The sequence below is a fragment of the Manacus vitellinus genome, unplaced genomic scaffold, assembly GCF_001715985.3.
Source record: "Manacus vitellinus isolate BGI_N305 unplaced genomic scaffold, ASM171598v3 scaffold_25_pilon, whole genome shotgun sequence".
Lineage (NCBI taxonomy): Eukaryota > Metazoa > Chordata > Aves > Passeriformes > Pipridae > Manacus > Manacus vitellinus.
In genome coordinates, this window is record NW_021939882.1 from 12,349,116 (window position 1) to 12,364,518 (window position 15,403).

Below are 15,403 nucleotides of genomic sequence, written 5' to 3' on the forward strand. Positions count from 1 at the left end.
GAGCTGCTGAGAGGGAGGCTGACATCAGATGCAGCCAGGCTGGTGACTGCTTCCTTCCATTCAAAGTACACAGCAAACTGGATTCATGTACAGAAAGGAGTAGAGATGATAGCTGGTTATCACACAGCATGCTTCTCCACTCCCCAGCACACACCTTTTAAGATAAACTACAGTTTATACACCCTTGTGCAGAGGGTATCATCCTTACCATGTAAGTGGGTCACCTCAAGCTGAGGGAAATGGCAGAAGGACTAAAGGAACAGAATGCAAAACTTTGCCTACATCCAATTTTTTAAATATGAAAAATTCTCAAAAATATCAATTCAAAAAATCACAAAGGGGACAAACCACAAAAGACACTTCCTAAGGGTCCCACTGAATGCATCCAAAGGAGGACTACTGCATTCAGAGCAACGGATCACTGATGGCTTTACCTGCCAGTTCTGTTCTGACAATCAGTGTTGAAAGACACTCACCACAACACAAAACAATTCAGGCTGAGAAGGCTCTCCAGAGGTCACCCAGCTCAACCGTGTGCTCTGAGCAGGACCATCAGGGCTAGAAACTATCACTCCTTAGCTGTGCTCCAGCTCCCCTGCAACAGGAGGGGGATATGGTCTGTCTTGATAACAGACACCAACATAGGGGCTTTCTGAGACAGCCAACATCTCGATTTGAGCCCACCTCAAGGTTGTGGTTACTGTGTCACAGATGTGGCTGGAGAGGGACAGACATATCTGCAGCTGACTTGGGCCCCAGCACCAGCAGCACTGAGCACAGACCTCAGCAGGGCAAGCTGTCTACAGCCAGGATCGTGAGCCTCTGCTGCCCCTGCAGCCACTGTGAGACCTGTTTACCTAATGGGCATCCCACACTGCTGATGTTTGCTGCTGTCAGTACGTATACAACCTATGTTCAAGCCACTCTCTGTCTCTGACTCCCCTTCAAGCACAGCAGATGTGCAGCGCCAATATCCCGACTCCTCCACTGCCCTGCACTCGCATGTGCCCCAGGAAGGAGGGTTTGTTCCACCAGCCCACATAAAGGCCAGCTCATTTCTGAGTGAACATATTTAGCATCTTATAACTAGGATCTTAGCTACTTGTGCCCACACAGGTGTAATAGTTCCAGTGCTGGAAAATCCTGGCAAAGCTCAGAACAAGTTACAGCAATGGTGACCATCAAACGTTCACCCCAACCCCACTTGGCTGCAGGAACAGACAAGGCTAGTGGCTAGAAACAAAAGTGCTGTTTCTTTGCAATGCTTTTTATCTCCCCTCCTCCAATCCCCCCAGGTGGGACAATTTACCCAGTGACTCCAGAGCTCTTACATGTGCTTGTTAGCACCCCCAAATTAGTAGGTGTAAAGTCAATATCCTTTTGCCTATTTACTCCTAATGAGTCACCAGTCAGAAACTTCACTTGAAAAAAAACGGTTACAAATGCAGATGCAGAAGCAAATGAAATAAAGGCAAGAATCACAAACGTTGCACAAAGACAAGGGGCTGGGCACACCACACAGCACCAGGCCATTGTCACTGGCTCAAACCTAACAGCTTTGATTTACCTCCCACCGGCTAAAATGGTTTGAAATGCAAGGTCTGAACAAAGGTGCAAGACACAGGAGGAATGGGAGGCACTGCTGGGCACTTAATCTCTTTTCAGTCTCACAGAGGAGCTCCAGGAATGGCTCTGCAGAAGTCGGTAGAGTCTCAGGAGTGTAGGAAAGAGGATAATCAGGCCTTGGCTGTAACAGAGATTCAGCCCTGTGATCCTTCCATGCAACCAGCAGAAACCTTATTTGGGATTTACACTGAAGTTACCTTTAGGCAAGCTCCTTCACTGCTGGAACCTGGGGCAACATCACTGATCCCAACAGGACAAGACCAGCTGTAGGCAGCTGCGATGTCCGCCCTCTAACTCAACACAATATGTGATTCGAAACCAGAAGCCCAAAGTGTTCCCCAGTCTGCCTCAGCACTCACCCCTGCAAAAACCTGCCAGAGCAGTAACAGTTCTGCAGCGGGGACACCCCTCACGCCCATACCCCACCCATGGCAGGTGTGGACACATTGTGAGCCTTGCAACTGCCCACAGCCAAGCACTCAGGACATTTAGACATTATTTTCTAGATTTATCTGGTGTTTATATGCCATCCTATTCCTGTTATTTCCCTGCTGCTTCTCTACACTGAGGCTGTCCCTTGATGCTACATCTCCCCTCTCACATTCAACCACCCATTTCCTCTCCTGCTTGTCCTTCCAAAAGCACTTGAGAACATCGGGTATAAACCAAACCATGCCAGCCGCGCCAACTCGAAGCCAGGATCACAAACATGTCTCCTACCATATGCTCAAGCGTCACAGGCTGGCGTCACCATCATGCCACTCAGGCACAACATCCATTTCTTCTCTGTCCCACCAGCCCAGCTTTTGGATGAGATCCAGAAACAGCTGAGCAGCATCAGAGAACAAGGGCTCCTCTCCACAGGGCGACCTGGGACCAAATCCTTTCAGCCAGCACAGCTGCCATCCAGTTGTTGGAGAAGAGCCAGAACGCATCACAGCTAGAAGGCGGCAGGGTCACAGCAGATGGCAGGATATTTTTCTTATTGCTTTGGGAAGAAAGGCACCCTTTTTGGCAGCTGCGAAGGCAGAGGAGGAGAAGACCTCTGAGGCACACATTTCAGCCAGGAGAGAAGAGGGTAAAAGAAATCTGAGCACTGCCCAGTCATTCTTCAAGCACAGCCACTCCAGGCAGCATCAGTAAAGCAACTACAGCAGAAGTCAGGGACATGAGGCTCAAGAGACATCGAGAAGGTCTCAGCTCCTACATCATCATAAAAGCATGAATTGGCTGTTATGGGCATTCAGAAAATACCGAAAATTCATCAGGGACCAAAGTGTGCGCTATTTATTGCTGGCACACACAGCTCATTAACAGGGATGTTCAGAGAGCCACGCCACCATCTCCCTTCAACCCCAAAATGCTGGCTCTTCCTCACTGTAAGAAAAAATAGGGGATCTTTTTACTGGGCCTTCTCACTCCCTTTACTTCCAACTCGCCTTCCCCTTCTTGCGAGCGCTGAGACCGCAGACGCTCTACACGTGTTCTCCTCTGCATCTGACTGGCAGGCACTCTGGAAAATGCCAGTATTGGAACGGCCTGAATTCAGCGGTTTCTGAATGCTGATCGGACACTATTTCGTTCAAGCCACAGATAGTCATTTTTGGGGGGTATTTTCAGCTCCCTTTTTAGACTCTTACAGATTTCCAAGCGTCATGCATCAGCAATTTCTCCTCTTCACAGCTTCATTATTTTTCACCTTTCCGCCGAGCCTGAGGCTCGGTGCAGTTTTGTAGGGGCCTGGGTACTTCCCTGCTCTTCCAGGCAGCCACACAATGCTACTGGCATTGTTGATGTTTGCTGTGCTCCACCTCACAGCTGTGGAAATTCCTGACTATCTGGTTTTTAAAAGAGCTGAGGTGAAATCCGAGTGACTGAAGTCCCTTATTTTTCTGTAAATGTAACACCTTTCTTGAGGAAACCCCAATATGAAAACAGGAATGGTCTCACAGCATCTAAAACCACCAAATAATTACTCCTAACGAGGCCACCGATGTGGTCTCCATCACCACCATCTCTTTAGCGTCTCTCCATTTGCAAAGCTTTTATCCCAGTGGCACACCACGAGGTCAGGGAACCGTGCAGCCCCTGCTCTGGGATGAGGAAGGGACATACAAGGACACTTGAGAGGATGAAATTCGTGCAACTTGGTTATGCATGAGGAACAAAGGTCCTTCTGTCTCCACTGTCTGGAGGATCCAGCCTCAGTGTCCCACCACCCAAGCTTGGCAAAGTGGAGCAGGAGATGCTCCAGGTGAGTGATGTGGCCAACGCTGCCACCACCACCACTAAGTCTCCAGCAAAGCAAGCTACTGACTTTAGGAATCTCAAACAGCAACCTAGAGAGGTTCCATGGTATCTTCAAGTAGAAGTGTGCTCTTTACACATCAAGATTTGCATTTCCCATCCTGTCTTTAGTTAGGCATGTTCTTAATAGGGTTATTGATGCTTTTAATTTCCTCCAAACATTTCCTATGAAGGAAAAAAACTCATTGGCCACTTGACATCATGCACGGTGATGTACGCCAAAGGCAAAATGTACAAGAGAATTTGTTGACAATGTTTTCCTTCCTTCCTCTCCAATGTAAAAGTAATTAAAAATCCCTTTGAAAATGCAGGCTAGCCTATTTGTAGGGTTTAATTTTAATTGCACCCCAAGAACTGACTTGAATTCATGACTGGCCAAATGCTTAGATGTGGGAAAATCTCAGCACAAAACAAGGCTTGATAACAGACACCAACACAGAAAAACTACAATAAACCCAAAGGAGCTCTCTCAGCGTTTGTGTACAGAATTGCTCACGGCCTAGAAATACATTTAAAATTATGCAAACTTCTTCCAGAACTTCATCACAGAATCACAGAACGGTTTGGGTTGGGACGGACCTTAAAGATCAGCTCCCCCCATCCCCCCACAGCCACCAGTAAAGATTTCAGATAAAAGTAATCATTAAACTAATACACACAGTGCATTTCCAGAGTCACGGAGGAGAATGGGAAGCCCTTAGACTGTGTGTGTGTTATTTCATCACAGCCAGGGAAGAACATATAGCAAAGCAGCTGCTTGAGCTTCATGGGAAAACACCATAAACACAGCAAGGCAGGAACAGATAGCATCATATTGACCTGTCTTCAGGGTCTGGCATTCACATTTTCATAAAGTGTCTAAGAAGATAAATCACTATACTAATAATATTTGTATTGATTATCTAAACTGAAGCAGCAATTGACTCCATTGTCTCACTTCCTCTTAAATTGCTCACAGATGGGATCCTATTTCCTATTCTGCATTTCTAATGGGAACACTTAAATCACAGCACAGAATTAGATACACACAAACTGTTAACAAAAACCCTTTTATGACTTGCATGAAAATAAAGATTTTTCACTTTGTAGCTCACTTTCCACTCCACAAAGAAATTAAAATGACAAATTATCAGCAGACCTCTAAATTACTCCTCCTCATTATTTCTGGGTCCTAATATTTGCTGACAGACAGGCCTATGCTTTCCGAACCCCGATCGGTGGTTATGGAGACTTGAAGTTTGGACACAGAGCTAAAAGGGGATTTTTTTTTTCCATGAAAGTCAAGGCTCTTTAAATTATCTCAAGATCCAAAAGTAGGGAAATCCAAAATCACTGTAATGTCAGAGGGAAAATAAACAACAGGTTCTGCTGTTACTGCAGGTACAAAACAAGAACTGCTGCAGAGAGAGATGGACTTCAGGTGTAAAGCTGGCTGCAGCAGGAGCTTGGGACAGCAGCTTCCAAAATCAAAAGTAAAGGAAACTGACAACAAATTCATTGTACAAAACAGGTTTGTCATGACTCAAAAAGCAAAAGGCTTGGATTTTTCTTCCGTAACTTCTCATCCTGCCTAAGCAAGCCTTTTCCTTACCGTGGCACAGAATACGGCAGAATAAAAACTAAAAATGTCTTCAATGTACAGATGGTTTGTATAAAATGCTCACAGCGTATTTTAAATGGAACCTCTCAGAGCCACCAGGAAGGTGAGGGCAGCTGAGGCCCCTCACTGCCCGGAGCAAGCTGGGAGCCCATCCCCACCTCCTGCCCCATCCACAGCCCAAGCTCTATCCCCATCCCCAGCTCCATCCCCAGCTCCTACCCCGTGTATGGGTGAACAAAGTCATGAGCTTCAGCTCATCTCCTCGCCTGCTTTCAAGGGACAACTCCGGCACTGCTCCACTGCAGATGAAAAGGGGAGATATTTCAAGGAAAAAAAAATAAAGGTATTGGGGATTGTTGGGCAAGAAGGAAAAGCCCAGAGCCACAACACAGCAGCTGGATGGCGAAGGCTCCTCCAGCTCAGGCCAGTCCCCAGGACACATATGACTGTACAGCTGCCATGGTGAATAATCATCCCTTACGCTGAGGTCAGCTCTGCCCCCGGGCTAAGTAAGTGAAAATAAATGGTTTAGAAGATAAAAGGTCTTTTAAAAAATTTATTTGTCTTGTCGTCATGTCAAAACTGTAATGGGAAGAGACTGGAGGCAGCAATACGTTGGTTAAATGGGAAACAGCCATCCTGATGGTTCAGCAGAATAAATTACAAAGTGAATCCCAGCTCATGAGGGATTTGGGGCTGAGCTGCACCGGCAGACAACCCCTTGCACGCACCTGTTCCTGGGAAGAAAAGCAGATTGGAAATACACGTGGAAAAAATGCAGAAATACGGCTATATTTCATAAACCCCAAATGCTGCTTGGACTACATCTCCCCCCCTTCTTTCAGGTAAATTCTGCGCCTTCCAGCCACAATGAGTTTAGTTTTCCCTCCTGATCTTCCCAGGAGAGGGATCGAAATTAATTTAAACTATTCCAGGAAGGGAAAGGGTTAATCAGGTTTCCCAAGGCAGCTTGCTGTTCAGGTGCCAGAAACACCAGGGGAAAGAATGACTTGCTAAAGATGGGACAATGGCACTGGTATTTTGCATTTGTTTCCAGGATTTGAGATAGAACAAATGGGAGTCATTAGTGAAATGAGTTTAGGGAGTTCTAAATTAGCTGTCAGGCTGCCAAGCCTGAAGAAGTGCTATGTCAGCCATTAATTCTGGAGAGCATAGGATTACCCAAACCTAGGAAGGAATCCTGCAAAACTGAGAGTCAATTAAAGGAGGCTATTCTGCTATAATAATATTTTCCACACATATTACACCTCCTCATGGAACAGAGCCCACTTCTACCACAAATGAAATCTCTGGCGGGATGGAGTGTGGCTGATGTCTAGACAGCTGTAATGTGCTCTCCATGGGCAGGTCCACTGGCATCTCATGGAAGCTCCAGCTTGAACAGAAGGTGGGGTCTGCAAGCTGCGGAGCACACCACCCAGGCTGGAGTGGCCCCAGGAAGGAGTCACCCCTTTTCCCCAGCTCCTTGCTTTCTCTGTACCACCCAAAAAAGCACATCTGTACGGGGTGTTCTGTCCCCAGCACGCCCATGACATGTGGAGGTAACACCTGGCATCTTGCACGCACACAACCTCTTGGGGTTCCTTCCCTCCTTGATCTACCTGACCCCAGATGTGTCGACTGCTGGCAAACCATGGTCTGTTAACCCCCCTAAACCTCCTGTCTCAGGAGCATCTCTGGAGTCCTGGGCTAAAACCCACTGAACCCAGGGGGAGTGTTTGAGGGGATGTCACTGGCTCAGGGTCCAGCACTGGGGTGCTGAGGAGAGATATCCTACCTGTGCACCGCCCCTTGCACAGGGTGTCCTCAAACACAGCCTCTATGCTGCAGACTAGAAGGCAGATAAATGAGAAGATTTATAAAATAGAGGGTTTATAACCTTCTGGGGGAGCCAAGAGTGTTTTTTAAATTGTGATGGAATAGGTCCATGGACAAAATACCACCTGGAACACGCTGACTAGTAATGTACCTACCAGCACATCCCAGCCTTCAGGACATCCAAGCAAATTAAGGCTACCTCCACCGGGAGGGCAGTAAAGGGCTCTCACACCTCTCCCCTCTCCGCCGCCGATGGCTATCACTGCTCGTTGCCCCGCAGGACAGCAGTAGCTGGGGACAAATTAAACCAAAAATCCCATGGCTGTGAAATACAAATAAGGCAAAAAATGCCTTCACCCAACCAAGAGAGCTCTGTCTCCCCAACTGCGCCGGATACACAGATCATGAACAAACAGGATAGAATGTCTTCTGCCTTTTGTGAAATGAAAATAAATGAAAGGATCTAAGGTTTCAGGTCACTGATCTCTCTCTTCCCTATCTGTACCATTTATCAGAGGTAGAATATAAAGGTTCCAGGTCCTTTTCTTTTTTTTGTCAGCACTTTAATGGTTGTTTTTTCCCCCTTCCCCCTTTCATTTTCTGAATGAAAGGACCACTTAGGAACCTGTAAAGTAATAATAAGCTTATAACAGGAATATTGTTTTTCTGGGCCAGTGCAAACTCCTGCTGAATAGGTTGAAGAGATTAAAGTAAAAATGCAATCTGTAAATAGATCAGTCTTTTAATTAGTTTATAGTCTGTTAAGAGATAATATTTTGCTCACATAGATCCTCTATTATCTAAAGATCTCAGAGCACTTTAGGAACATCAATTAAGCCTTTAAAAAAAAACAACCTTGGGAGATAGGTAAGTGTATTTAGATTAATTAGTGTTGCTGTGAGCAGCAGGCATTATTATTAGATTTAATTTAGTCCAATAATTGACTTATCTGTTGATGGATTCTAATTCATCTGAGAAGGGATCAAATCCATCTGATTAAAAGGATTACATCGATTCAATTAATTCTATTAACTGACTTAATTTGCCATTTAATAATCTGACACACGGGGCCAGATCTTGATCCCAAAGAATGCATGAACCAAAAATTACACATCGGAATTATTATGCCAGCAAACCCATACATTACAGAGCATGTATTTTTCCTTGCACATGGCATTTGCACACCTGGATAAAACATTCAAGGGGGATTCCTCCAGCCCTGCAGCATCGTTCCTCCCTGAGCCAGGGCTGGCTGCTCATTCTGCCGTACTCGTGGTGGCTGCTTGGAAAGGAGCAATTCCCTGCCTGAGATCTGCCCCCTCCCTTCTTTTCTGGGCACTCTCTGCAATCAAGAGGTGAGAAGTTTTACATTAGTCAATAAAACCTTGTAATAAAAGTAACTTCCCTTCAAAGGCAGGACATCCCTCCCATGCCAGCCATTTGGAAGTTAGGTATGTGAAAAAAAAAAAAAAAGACAAAGAAAAAAAGCATCTCTTCACTTGGACACTGTTCTTTAACTAGTTGTGAATGTATGGGAAGAGAGGGGAAAGAGGTGCTAAAACGTTATTAGCTCCCCTATCCTTAAAACTGGCTAGTGCTAATGGCTGGTGATGAGCATTATGGACCTGACAGAGTTCCCCAGGAGAACCCTGAGCCTGTGTGGCCCTCGCCTGATGTTATCTTCTCTTAATGGGACTGAGTTGTTGAGAGAATTCAGGGCTGGAGCCAGCTCACGGGCACCTTTTCTCACATCTCTTGCCTTTTCTCAGACATTGGCTCTTGCCTGTCCTCCCAAAGCCTTCCCCAAGCCGTAATCCTTAGGCCATCAACCCACAGCACCCCCACCATCGCCTCCCCGCCAGGAGGGACAGGGGTCAGGCAGTGCAGAAGCCGCGGGAGCTGCACTGTCTGCAAGGACGATGCAACCCAGGAGGCAGTGGGTACCCCCGGAGTGAGGCCTGGCTCTGGCACACCGTGCCAGCAGGGAGGCAGACAGAGAGGGAAGGAGAGGAAAAGAACAAGGAGGACACACAGCCGTCTGCTGCACGGGAGGAGAGGTGTCCTCCTCCAGATGCAGACCCGACGGGCAAGACGGAGATGTGGATCAAAAGTTTGCGACTTGAGATCCCCAGACCCCGTTTAAGCCTCTCTCTGGTCTTGATCAAAGGTTACTCCATAATAATGCCTCGGGGGGAGGGGTTCCTGGCACATAATGAACCCTGTGTCATTGCCTTTGTGTCCAGGTTTGGCTGTAACACAGATGGTTCTCACTCCAGTAACTCCGACATCTCTCCCCTCCATTATCCCAGAGAGGAGCTCTGCGTGGTCACATCCTGGACCGCCGTGTCCCACCTCACTGTCTCCCCGATTATCATGCTCTGAGTGTTCCCGTGCCAAGCAGGTCGATGAGCGGATTACCATAACCTTTCAGCAGGGCTAGGGACGAGAAGGCTTCGCAGCCTGACGCCTCAGGGAGTTTGATGAGGAGGCGCGGGGAGGGAGCCGGGGCTGGTGTCGGCAAACAGCCCCCAAGGCCGGAGCACTCCGGGCTGTTCGAAGGACGCCAGCAACCAGGAGCGGCGGGGGGCTTTGGTGGCGAGCAGGGATGCAGGCAGCAGGAGCTCCCCAGACGGGAAATCTCAGGCTCTGCCGTGGTGCAGCATCGCCATCGGTCACGAGCACGCTCCTGCGCGCCGATTTGTTGTTCAGACACGATTGCATATGTATGAAGGGGACAAGATGGGCTTTGACACATAAATTAGCACTTGTCAGCTGCTCCCGGGCACACTTCCCTGCTGCACCCACTGTAAATGCCGCCTTCTTTCACGAAGAGGAAAACTCCATCACGGCACCTGACAGCCACCGCGGGCAGGAGCCTTGCCGGGCGGCAGCAGCAGCACCCAGCGATTCGTTTACATATCAAACCTTATGAGAATGAATGCAATAAAGTGACACAATAATTAGCAGCCAAGTGGCACTTTCCCTTCCTGTTTTATCTGGAAATTTGGGAATGACAAAGGACAAGGTTGATGAGATCTCAGGGCAGGGCTTTCCCTGAGAGATGGGGTGACTCCACACAAGGGCCGTGGGGGTTCACTTCAGCCAGGTGCTCTCTGGTTGTCACGTCCTGTGACACAGCTCACGCTGCTCCTCTGCCTCAGCAGTGGCCAGAGCTCCCCTCTGTGCTCAGCACAGCCTGTGCCTCATCAGGCCTGAAGCTTCCTGAGGGATAAAACCGTTCCCAGATTCTGCACTCCACCTCACCAGTGCTGCATATGAAAGCAATCTCACATGAATGGTCACAGAATCACAGAATATGCTGAGTTGAAAGGGACCCATAAGGATTGTGGAGTCCAACTCCTGGTCCTGCACAGGCCCATCCCCAACAGTCACCCCCTGTGCCCCAGAGGATCAGCCAAACCCTCCTGGAGCTCTGGCAGCCTTGGGGCTGTGCCCACTACCCTGGGGAGCCTGGGCAGTGCCCAACCAGCCTCTGGGGGAAGAACCTTTGCCTGAGATCAAACCTGAGCCTGCCCTGACACAGCTCCAGCCATTCCCTGGCTGCTGTCCCTGGTCCCCCCCAGAGCAGAGCTCAGTCCCTGCCCCTCCTCTGCCCCTCGGGAGGAAGTTGGAACTGCACTGAGGTCTCCCCTCAGTCTCCTCCTCTCCAGCTGAACACATAAACGTGCACACCCCCCTCTGCAGCAATACATGAACATGTGGGGCTGTACATCCCAAAGAGAAACAGGACGAGTGTTCTGAACAGCCCTAAAATCCTCACAACAACCAACGTGAGCAAAAGCATCTCAACCACAACCATCTCAAAACACACCAGAAGTACAGACTTTTTTGTCACTCGGTCTCAAGCAGCATTTCCAGCATGTTGCTTGTGTGCAAATCACAATGAGAAGAGTTGAAGGCGCTGCTAGCACCTGTATTTGTTTTCCTGTAAGATCCACATGCCCAGAGATTCAACTTGAGCTCTCTCAAAGCTCCCAAGGACTGCTTCATTTCAGTTCAAACCAAATATCCCTCCACCTGAAAACACGAGAGTGCTTCACTGAAGTACTGAGTTTGCCCAAACTCGAGCCCAAAGTTCATGGGGAAAGGACTTCTGCAATCACCAATTTGGGTATCATTTATGAATTGCAGAAGATACACCCTAACCCATCCCTTGAGCAGAAAAAGATTTTTCTCTTCAAGCACCATCATACACTAATAAACTGGAGCAGGCAGTACTTTGGGAACTGCCTGCAGCTGAGAGGCAGCTCCAACAGAACAAACCTCATGTTCTTATTCTGGAAAGGGTTTTTTTCCTTTTATTCTGCTTTTTATTGCTCTTATTATTTTTCTCTCAAGAGGTTCTTTGCACAACATGCTGGATTAAAGCCTTTGACCTTCAATCTGGGGGATGCCAGTAAATATTCTTACCATATTTATCTCCGTCTTCTCCTTTGGCACTGATCCTCCTGCCGAGCACTTGGATGTGCTTCCCGCTTGTCCTGCTGTAGAGCTGATAGAGCCGAAGCTGCTTCCTGCTTACATCGTCCCTCGCTCGCGTCTGGTTCTCCACGTGTATCCGAAAATCCACATTCTCCTCGGCAGCAAACATCTGAGAGGGATGGGTTGTTGGGAGAGAGAAAAGAACAGACCATGAACACAACAAGCCTCTTGGACAGGACTGCACACCAACCTGCCAAGGGGCACGTGGTGCCGAGGACTCAGATTTGGCTGCCCTTCACTTGACAGCCGTGGCCACGGTATCAGGCGCTCAGCGTGTAACTCTACCCAGAGCTGGCTCTCAACAGTAAACCAAACTTGGGGTTTTGCAATCAAACGGGGGTTTTTTTGAATAAAAACTTCTGTCTGGCCCTGCATTGATTTAATCCTGGTCAGCCATGCTGGCCATAAATTAGGCTCTCCATTGCATATGCAAAACCTCTACCAGGTTACATGGACTCGGACGGGAGAATGGGGATGGACAACCCCATCTCAGGGATTTGGTGCATCACCCTCAGCATCTGCACTGATTCCCCAGATTAGCTCCAGGGAGGAGTCAAAGGAAAAACTATCTGTGCTGCCCTTAGCAGACTGGGTTTGAGCTTTGCACAGGCACGAAATCTACTGCAATAAAAGTGTCACAGGCACTCTTCAGCTTAACTGTTTCACCAGCTCTGCCCTTCAGTGAAGCCAGCTCACTGGTGATCGTCTGTGAATGCATTTCTGTCCACCTCAACTGGACCACGGCTTGGGGAGAGATCATAAGGAGTGGTGAGAGTCATGTGCAACTGCACACCATGATCAGCAGGGGTGTGATTGCCTCAGCCACCTCATCTGTCTCTTCTGGCCAATGCAGTAAATTAACCTTAGTTCACTACAGCCTTAAAATATTACCAGAAACTTTTTGTTTAGTTTCCTATCTTAACTATTCTCAAAAACCACCAAAACAGGATTCCCGCTTTTGCTTCCATGAGTCATCCTGACTTGCCCAAGGTCCAAGTACCTGACAGCACAGATGTTCTCAAGATGCCCTCCCAAAGGGGAGCCTGGGCAGCATGCACCCTAAAGCACTTCACACCCAAACAGTATGAAAGCCCAAAAATTGCTCCATGATCTGTCCATCTGTGATCTGTGGAGCATCTGCACCATAACATCCACGCTGCCCACTCCAAACTCACAGATGGACAACATTTTGGTAGCAGACTCCCTTCACAGGACAATAAATCATTTAGAAACATGGGACTCTTGTCCTCCTGTTGGCCTGCAAGCAAGTGTTCTAATGTATCAGTGTGGGGAGGGAGCAGACGATGCAAATGAAAAAGGCCAATAAATCCTTCTTCAGATCCATTCCAGACTAAAACACATAAGAGCAAGTGGCCACAACACATGAAACAGCCCCACTTCAGCCTCCTGCATATATCATCTCATACCAGCAAATACTTCGAAGTCATACACTCCCTGAAAGTCAAAACCTCAAAAGAACTTTTCAATTATCAAGGGGACAACCAGGCCTGCAGCGGGAGGAAAACTTCAGGCCGGCAGTGCTGCTCAGCACCAGACCTTCACTAAGCAACCTGAACCAAAACACCACGTTCAGCACAGTGGCCGCAGCAATGAGGTTCACAGTGATGTTGCACGATTGCCTTTGGTGCCGTTACTAAATGCTTGGATTCTGCTATTTGAATTTTTGGAGGGAAAGTGATTTAACTCTTTTTTGCTGTCAGAAGCCCGTAGGGAGCTGAAGGCATGGGCACAGGCTGGGCAAAGGGAGGCTCAGGGTGATGCCAGGTCTAAACAGACATTCATGGAGTTGACAGAAGTTACAAGGGTTACAATATTTCCCACTGTCAGAAAATAGCACAGCCAGAAGCTGTGACCCAACGCTGAGGATGTGAGAGGAGAAGCAGCTATGGCACCTGCCCAGAAGGCACGGTAGGATGGCACAGTGGGATGCTGACAGAGTTCTTTCAGCATGGAGCTGAGTTCTGCTCGCTCCGCTCTCTCCAGGCACCATGGCAAGCAGGACTTGGCTTTTGACAGAAATAATATTAATGTCTTTTTTTTCCTTCCTACATGTCTTCTTGCTTTCTTTTCAAATGCCATTGTTGCAAGGGATGTTAAACTACCAAGCCCAGAGATGTTCCAATCATGCTGACAGTCTGCCTCATGCCCACAAAGCAAGACTATTTGCAGTTAAAATTCTGGCTCCGTCATTTTAAGATTTAAAACAGATTTTAAATCAAGATGACGTCGTTACATTGCTTTCACCACATGTTAATGAATTTCACATTTTTCTAGGAAAAAACCAAAACAGGTGGGATCTGAAGTGGGGGGAAGGGCATGTTGCTTTGCTTTCTTAGAAACTCCCAACAGAAAAGGCAATCTGTTTTCGAAAACATGTTTTAATTCTCTTCTAATTGTCTCGGGAGCACTCACACTGCAGAGGCCCCAGCCCGCAGCTGCAGTGCCTGGGTGGACTGGGGAGCACCCACGGAGCATCCTGCACTGTGCTCAGCCCCACACGCATCTCCAACACTCCTACGCATGTTTGTCACCACTGTCCTGCCTGAGAGCAGCTATTTAAGCTTTGCAAGAAGGGCACATCCCCCTGGCAGCGCAGGGGGATGACATCTCCTCCTCCCCAGCCGTGGCTGGCACCACCCACAGCCCATCACTTCATCCAAGCCCAGCAGCAGCTTGATGCAGGAATCAGCAGGTGACACTGACCCCCGAAATACAGTCAGCCCAAGTGTGTATCAGTCCATCACTTCTCCAGCAACAGGCCCAGCTCTGACCTAGGCAAAGAAATCCTGGAAGAAGAACGCACTTACAGGTTCCCCTCGCAGCTGACCTGTCCCCTGGCCAAGAAGCTGTGGTCCACAGCAGCAGTGAAACCACCCGGATTTAGCTGCCTGTTTAAAGATAAACTCATGATTAACCACTCTGTGGAAACAGGATGCTCTGCTGGAGTGTGGCCAAGGGGAATTAGCTGTGCCAGCCTGGGCTGCATCTGGCCTGCAGCAGAGAGCATCAATACCCGAAAACAAAATTTCATGCAGTGGTGATTTCATGAGACAAAACCTATTTGATCACTGCTGAAATCCACTCTCGCAGGATCCCTGCCCTACAGAGCACACTCCCTCAAGCAGCGAACTTCTCTGAGATAAAAAGGTCCATTTATATATACACCATAAGAGAGACTCTCTTCCCTAAATCTCAAAAAAATTAGGAACATATGTCTCCTTCAGCAACTGATCACCAACACTCAGTCAAGAAGGTCACCTAAAACCAAGTACATCCACCCCCAAATATATTTCCATAACAATCATAAAAACAAATGCAGAAATGCCTTTAAGTCCCTTAAACTTAAGGGCTTTCACTCCTGTTCACCAAAGCAAAAGGATTTTTTTTTCCTTTTTTTTTTACTGTTGATATGTTGTGCTGCTTATAGAGATATCATACACAAAGGGTGTCTTTTTTTGACCTTTCAATCTGATCATCCACGTGTCCACGCAGCAGGCAGCAAAACCC

General features: G+C 47.8%; 1 protein-coding gene across 1 annotated transcript in view; it reads right to left on the reverse strand.

The window, feature by feature from the left end:
* Positions 1 to 15,403, reverse strand: part of FGF18 (fibroblast growth factor 18) — a 73,210-nt gene that overhangs the window by 32,189 nt on the left and 25,618 nt on the right. Inside the window, exon 3 of the mRNA XM_008930914.3 lies at positions 11,804 to 11,984. Within this exon, the coding sequence (XP_008929162.1) occupies positions 11,804 to 11,984 (181 nt within the window). The remainder of the gene's footprint in view (positions 1 to 11,803; positions 11,985 to 15,403) is intronic.